We start from the raw sequence: 7,714 nt of genomic DNA, 5'->3' as shown, positions 1-7,714 counted from the left end.
TTTTCTTGTTCTGTTCTTGGTGGATTTCTTATCCACTTCTGTGTATTACACTTTTCTTTTTTAATAAACTGTTATAGTTTCTTCTAAAAAAAAAATGCATCAAGAAAGGCCAAAGACAATTGCAAGAGTAAAAAGGTGAAATGCATGGCAGCGGTTCAGGTGAAGATCATTGTAAGGTGCAAGGACTCAAGCATACAGGTCAATTTAGAGGTCACGTATAAAGCAAATCATGCGCTCGGGCACTCGTTAAAACGACATGAAGTGGCATCTCACTGTATTTAGGAGTTTTCTATGATGAACAATCGGGCGCAGAGATCAAAGCAGCAACGATTTCTGGAAGCTGAAAAAAAGGCCTACCAATGCAATTGTTACATACAAAGATGCCTCTACAGTGGAATTTCGATCGTTGAAGGTTCAAATTTGAAGGTAAGGATTACAATTAGAAGCTCACAGTGAGAGAGAGCTTTTCATTGACTACGGGATGGAGAAGACACATCAAACCTCAAATTTCGCTAAAACCCCGGAAAAGACACATCTACTGAAGGTATTCCAACACATCCTTGGCAGGCTGTGGATTTTCTTTTTCCTCTGCCTCATAACCTTTACATGCCAAAACAACCAAGCCCAACAAATTAACGAACTAATTTTTCTAAATCAATAATAGCATACATATTATCAAATTATCAATCAATAATTCACATATAATTAAGGGTTAAACAAATAGATGGAAGACTGAAAATTTACTCACACATCTAATATATTCTTGCATTTTCATTTGAATTCAGAGTACATGGAAATCACATCAACGAATCAAAGGCCTAAATTTTTATCATCCTGAACTGGAAATATATGTAAAATTTAAAAATTTTCGTTGCATCAAAATAATTACAAATTAAACCCCCTATTCTCTTTAGCGGTGGTTCGGTATGGGATACCATACCGAAACTAGTATCCCGAATCCCAAACCGAAATTTTTCGGGACGGGAATTTGAAGACCAATCCCAAACCAAATTTTCGGGAATCCCAAATTTTGGGAATCCCGAAATATTTTCGGGATTTTGGGACAAATCGGGAATCCCAAATTGAAATATGAAATTATGAATTGTTCTTCAAATATATAATTCAAGAACACATTCATGAACTAGGAATTTCATTTCATTCACACTACCATTTAATTGAACACTGGCATGCTCGACTCTTTTTATCAGTCAAAATTCAAATTAATTAAACTCTTTTTGCAATCTGTTGAGAGACAAAAGAATCAAGCTTTCTGAAATCATCAGCCATGGCATCAGCAATAATAAAATCCACATGAATATCAAACAGAACATGAAAAATATGCAAGGTGTAGGGCATTCTAGGTTGCTGAGCATGAATTAGAAACTACTAGCATCAATTATAAAAGAATAATATATATATGTATAAATATATATATATATATAATAATTAATATTATATATTTTCGGTTTGGTATGGGATTCCCGAAATATTGAGAAGGCAATCCCGAATCCCATACCGAAATTTTGGGATTGGTTCGGGATAGCATCCCGAAAATTTCGGGAATTTCGGTTTGGGAAATTTTTGGTTTGGGATCGGGATTTTTTCGGTTCGGTTCGGGATTTTCGGGAATTTTTTCCACCCCTAATTCTCTTAGCCGATAATCAGAACCAAATTAGTAAATTACTCACCTGAAAGCCTTTTTTCAACGAAAACGTGGAAGGCAAGCCTGAGTCCTTAATAATCCAAAATCACGTCAAATGGAGGAAAATGACGTATCAGAATCGAATACTCATGTACTAATAGAAAATTTTATCCTTAATTTATCTAATTATAGAAATAAAAAAAGGGGTGTGCTATACACACCCCGTTTTACTTCTCACACACCCCTTGTTACTTTATGTCCATTGATCTTCTTCAATTCATCCAATCTGACGGCTGAAAACTAAAAAGGTGTGGGAGAAGTAAAAAAGGGTGAGTGGATATCACACCCCTAAAAAAATTAAATAAAGAAAACCAAGAGCCAGATACAATTTTGATGCAAGGAAAGCAAAGTTAGAATACCAAGAGCTAGATTATGCTGTTAAATCAGAGAAAACTGAGATGCAATGGAATATATACAAATCTAATCCAAGAATGCAAACCAAAACCCTTACTTTCTGAGAGAAACCACCAAATTAAACATACAAATATGGATGCAATAAAGAAAAAATAAAACAGGAAAACGGGAAAATTGATATTTCTAAAGCATATATATCTCACCTGACTGCCAAAGAGTACAAAACACAGTACAAACTAAGCATTGCTCAAGTAGTACCAACAATTCTCCACAACAAAAGTTCAGGAGTCTAGGAAGGGACTTCGTTGTGGCTTCTTTGGATACACATAAGATGACCCTCTAGCAGTGTTCTGAGGTACTTTCTCATCCAGACTACATCTACTAGATCGACCATTGGCATTACCGTTTGCTTCAGAAACTGCGGGAAGTAAGCTCTTCTTACGTCCGAGGTTGGAAGACTGGCTCTTGTTGGTATCTGCATCAATTGCACTAAAGTTGTCAAGGCCAAAATAAAGCAGTGCAATGCTGTCAAATAACAGCCAAGTACAGCGAAGCAGGATTATCACAATGAAGTGCCAACTTAATTAATCATGGTAGGAATGCGTGTTTAGACTACATATTAGTCAAGATACTTGACACCGATTTTTTATAAGCTTTCGTAGACTGACAAAGTAAGAACTGTAAGACACAGTGCAATTTTTGGTAAAACAGTTGTTGGCAGCGTCAAAATACGCATGTGGTGCCTCCTTTCCAATCAAATGGAGCATGATAGCTGTAGTAACTTGTCAAAAATAACTCAGATACTACCACCATTCCAGCCAACAGACTGAATGGGGCAGGATCGTGAGAGTATGATTAAGTGATTGATAACTTGAAGGATTGGCTTGATTAACATTTTCAATTTGCCAACATTAAAAAAGGTTCATGAACTCAGAAGTATAAGTGATAAAAGATGCACTCTCTTCCTGTTGGACCTGAAGGAAAATTACCCGTACAATACTGAAGAATGGGAAAATAACTTAGGACCAGTACTTTACCAAGTAAACAATTGTTAACAGTTGCACATCCTACTAAACTAAGAAATATAAGGGGAACATCTACCAAAGGCATCCTACACAACAACTGATATAAGAAAACATGCAACCAGTATGCGTTCAACGGGATCATGGCCTTTTGTTGTCATGATGGAGAAATGCTCAAGGTTAGAGAGCACATGCTTACAAATTTATAAACTAAACTAAACACCATATAGAAGTTTGCACGCCCCACCACTTTTCTATATATGACAAAAATTAAGAGTTTTCCAAACTAAAGCATGAAATTAGATTCACCAGAGAACTGGAAATTGCACGTGAACAAAATAATATACATCATGCCATTTGTGATTTTGAAAGAAAAAAAAAATACCTTCTTCAGGTCCGCTTTAGGAGGTGGAGGCTCCTGAGAGAAGATTGGCATTGGAGTTGTTTTAAAAGTCAGTTTCTTCCTGAACATCCTAATCTCAGCTTCTCGAGTTTCCTATAAAAGAACAAACAACAGTCATAATAAGAATGTACTTACACAGGTTTCGGTTGACCACCATTGATTGAATACCACCTCATACTTGGCTTGCAAATTATTCTTCTCCATCTACTTTGCATGTATCTTTTCCTCCAGTTTGGTATAACTGCCCAAGGTAATTGTAAACGTTACTTCAACAACAGAGTTAGCACACAGCAAAGGAAAAAATCAGAAAGATACAAATGCAGAAACAACCACCCAAAAATTCAATATCCATTTTCCCCTCTGGTGCTATTTTTAAGAAAACTATCATCTCCCTCAACAGATTTATTCATGAGATAATTTTAAAAAATAAAATAATTTTCACCATTAACTATGAATATCCTCATAGGGTAATGATTCTCAAAATTAATCCCTACCTACCTCCCATCCAGAATTAAACTTAGCTTTCCAAAAACTTATTATACTGATTGATTAGTATTTAGGAGCAGTATGTGCATATGCAATAACACACTCATTATTTGTGAGTTTTATGTAAATGATCCATTTATTTTCTATCTTAACAGTTAAAACGTAAGAAAAGCTAAAATATATTTACTCAGATTGATCAAATTGCTTAGTAATTCCCAACTATGTAATGTACAACATGGTCATCTTTACACAATTATCATGGAACAAACAACAACCAAATTGGTGGATTTTAATTTTAAAAAATAGGGTTAAACAAATGGTAAAAATTACACTAAGTATGGACATTGCATTAAAAACAAAAAACAAAAAGAATGGATCATTTACCGTCTAGTTGATATTGGACTCTCTCATTACGTTATTAAGGCCTTCTTCGTACTGCAGAGATAATAAACAAAGCTTAAGTCAACTAAACTTGAGGCAAAATAAGAAATAAATCATAATTATAAAAAATAAATAAATAAAAATAAAAAACTAAAACGGTCGATAAAAATTTGATCAAAGTGAACAGAAGATGATCTTACAATGCCATACACTATGATCAATGATAATTTGACACATTGCTACATGTGGAAATTCCTCAGCCATCTACTGAAGACTGAATCTGTGAAAAAATAAGCTGCAGAAGAATGGTAAACCGAGCATAAGTTGCAAAAGAAAACTTGGTTGCAAATTTCCAGACTGTTAAAGTAAACTCATAACCAGGCAGTCTGCAAATGAACTGACTTTTCTCAATTGATTGAAGGCAAAGTCTAGTGTCTGAGATTGATAGTAGACAGTCTGCATTGACATCATAATCAGACTACAAATTCAAATTCAAAACACAAAAGCCAAATTAAACACAGAATTCAGAATTCACAATGCAAAATGATGCTTTCCAAAGCTGATGTGTTATAACCCCACAATGTTGACATATAATCTGTATTTGCGTGTAATCACAGTATACCAAAAAGAGTAAATTCTAAAGAAAATCTCCACAAGCATATCCAAGAAAAGCTGTTTTTTTTTTTCTTCTGAATTTCCTTCCTCAGTTATTTTTATTATTAATTCAATAGAAAACAAATCTTCTCTAAAAGAAAAGAAGGTGGACAGTGCAGTGGATAAGATATCAACTAGGCTAAGAAAACTATAATTGAATTCACTTACCGAGTCCATCAACTGATATTGCGAAACTACTTATCCACGAGTTCTAAAGAAATTGACGCCCATAATGATGCCTAGAAGTGTACCTGATACAGAATAGACCAGGCTTGGATATCAGAAGCCCGATCAGTTTCTTATTTTTTAAGATGTAAACGAATTCACATGTTTATAACTATTGTTGTATGAAAAATGAACATGTTCAAAATATAATCAATGGGATTAAAAACTAATGAACGATGCTAATATGGCAGACTCAGATCTCAAAGCTTGTGATTTTAATGAAAAATGAAGCTGGTTCACTATCTGTTTAGGGAGCAGTCCAACTCATAGAGTTTGCTAACAAACAGCGCCTACCATTTTTGTAAATTATAGAAACACAGAAGAAACAGCACCCAAACAATACAAGACAACTCCTTTCTTCAACCCGAAAACAATCAGAATAAACTTATTTTATATACAATGCAAGCCAAAAGAAGCAAAACCCTCAGTTAAAATCAAATTAACTCGCCGAAAGGAGAAGTACCTTCTTCATCCGTGTTTTGATTTCCGATTTCCGGGATTTGTAGTAAATCCTCCTCTTTTCATCCTGCCGAGCTCTCTTCACAGCAGACTCGGGCTTCTTCGTGGCGACCTCACAAACAACGGAAGTCGAACCGGCCTCTGAAGTGGGCTCACAGCCACATACACTGAAAATAGTCAAGAACCTGCACCAACAATTAAAAACAGACAAAGACAACATGATTGAAGAACACAGATCGGAATTAGAAACGAACTAATTTTGGGAAAACCGTATAGAAGTTACCTGATGCACTGAGGAATCGTTTTTGACCAGCTTCGACACGGCTTTCGCCGGAATCGTAGCAAAAGGGAGGGATGGGGGGATTTGATGGACGGTTACAGAGAGAGAGAGTCGGGAGAGGAAAAGAAAAGGGGATGGAAACGGACGGAAAGGTAATCGAAGCATCCACGATGATTGACGCGTGGGCGCCCTTCCACTGTGCAAAGCGATGGCAATTTCGTAAACAAATTGAAATTTCCAATTTGAACGACAGTGAAGAGGCGGTGGAAATTTTGTAAATAACTCAAAATCCACCCAATCTGTTCAGAGACAAAACTACCCTCCTAACTTTTAATATTTACCCTCCAACTCAGTCTCAGATATGATGGCAGTGATGTAGATAAAGCAAAATCGAGTAGCAAAGATTTACCGTAGCCAAGCTACAGTCAATTCCCCGTAACTTTAAAATAGATAATGTGCTCCCTCTACTATGTTTTATGAAAACTTCGTCAAAACATTTTTTGCAATGCAAGTGAGCAATTTTTCAAAGGTAATTTTTTTCGCTTGAAGACCCATAGATAAGTGAAGCTAAGAATACGATTGACTAAAGTTTTCTGCTTCTTTGATGACAAGTCATAGTTAAAGAAATTTTTACACCAAGTCATCTACAGGTCTTGAAGTGGCGAAAATATGCATGGAAAAGTGTTCACGTGTTCAACAAATGATAGAGTTTTGTTTGAATTTCTAATTGAAATTGACATAAGTGGTATCTCCACACTAAAGTGTATCCTAGGAGGTAAATTGACAAGATTTCTTGTTTGGTTGCTATTTATACACACATCTATTAATGTTGTGAGAGTTGGTGCAATATTTCGTTCTTTTATGATTTTCCTTCCATAGATAAGCGCTAGGATCAAAGAAAAATTCTTTGTAGCTGGTCTATGCTTTGGCTTTGGGTCGGCGTCAATCTTTTTGAAAATCATTCTTAGTCTATTCCTCTCCCTCCCTTTCTGCTTACTTTGTTTGGTGTAGAATTGTCAATTTGAAACGCTTTAGTTGTCGTGATAGGCGTCGTCTTTTAGTCCACACACAGAGTAAACACAAGATTTGGATTCAGTTATCAATGTTGATAGGGACTAATCTACAGAAGCGCAAGGACGGGCGACCGTTTTCCCATTGCCGAAAATGAAGCCTAGGAGAGAGTACCCACCCTTTCTCTCGCCAGAAACGAAATTCTGTTTTCTTTTCCTGTTGTGCACGCGTTACGCGAGGCAATTTTGTTTCTGAAAAACCCATGCCAAAACGGTGTGTTTTGGACCTAGAGAAAGAAATAAAACCCTTAAGTGGAACGGTTCATTTTTGCTTCACTTAAAAAAAAAATGACATATGTGGGACCCCTACAACACACCAGACTCTCCTTCCACGTAACCTCCACGAAAAAAATGTACAAATCACGGAGAAAGCAAAAGAGAAAGGGAGAGAGAGAGCTAGCAACGCCCTTCCTTTGCTTCTCTCTTTTTCTTTTGGTGGTGGGTCTTTACTGTTGTCCAACTTTGCTAACATAAAGAAGGAGTGGGAATGATGAGGAAGAGGTCAATGGCAATGTCGATGTTCATGTGCAGGCATAGCTATGGCCATATGCTGGAGGAGAACATGGCTATGATGAGGAATTCTTTTCATAGTTTAAGCATCATCTTTTCTATTACAATGTGTGGATAAAAAAATTGTTATCATGTTGAAATTCTTATATTGCGATTTGATTGTGATTT

General features: G+C 36.1%; 1 protein-coding gene across 4 annotated transcripts; it reads right to left on the bottom strand.

The window, feature by feature from the left end:
- Window positions 1-1,238: 1,238 nt before the first annotated feature.
- On the bottom strand, window positions 1,239-6,120 carry LOC137716291 (protein WVD2-like 5). 4 transcript variants are annotated; one of them, XM_068455729.1, is made up of 9 exons: window positions 5,970-6,120; window positions 5,691-5,871; window positions 5,171-5,253; window positions 4,751-4,804; window positions 4,549-4,643; window positions 4,352-4,402; window positions 3,617-3,722; window positions 3,464-3,496; window positions 1,239-2,531 (listed from the first exon to the last, which is right to left on the bottom strand). In XM_068455729.1, the coding sequence occupies exons 7-9, from the start codon at window positions 3,683-3,685 to the stop codon at window positions 2,346-2,348; spliced, it is 288 nt and encodes a 95-aa protein (XP_068311830.1). In that variant the 5' UTR covers window positions 3,686-3,722; window positions 4,352-4,402; window positions 4,549-4,643; window positions 4,751-4,804; window positions 5,171-5,253; window positions 5,691-5,871; window positions 5,970-6,120; the 3' UTR covers window positions 1,239-2,345. The 4 variants fall into 4 exon arrangements, with proteins under 4 accessions (XP_068311830.1, XP_068311827.1, XP_068311828.1 ...); XM_068455726.1 differs by having other exon boundaries at window positions 1,253-2,531; window positions 3,464-3,574; window positions 3,653-3,722; XM_068455727.1 differs by lacking the exon at window positions 4,751-4,804 and having other exon boundaries at window positions 1,253-2,531; window positions 3,464-3,574; window positions 3,653-3,722.
- Window positions 6,121-7,714: the final 1,594 nt, after the last annotated feature.

The sequence above is a fragment of the Pyrus communis genome, chromosome 14 (assembly GCF_963583255.1).
Source record: "Pyrus communis chromosome 14, drPyrComm1.1, whole genome shotgun sequence".
In the NCBI taxonomy this organism is placed as follows: domain Eukaryota; kingdom Viridiplantae; phylum Streptophyta; class Magnoliopsida; order Rosales; family Rosaceae; genus Pyrus; species Pyrus communis.
This window is presented reverse-complemented; position numbering and strand designations above follow the sequence as displayed.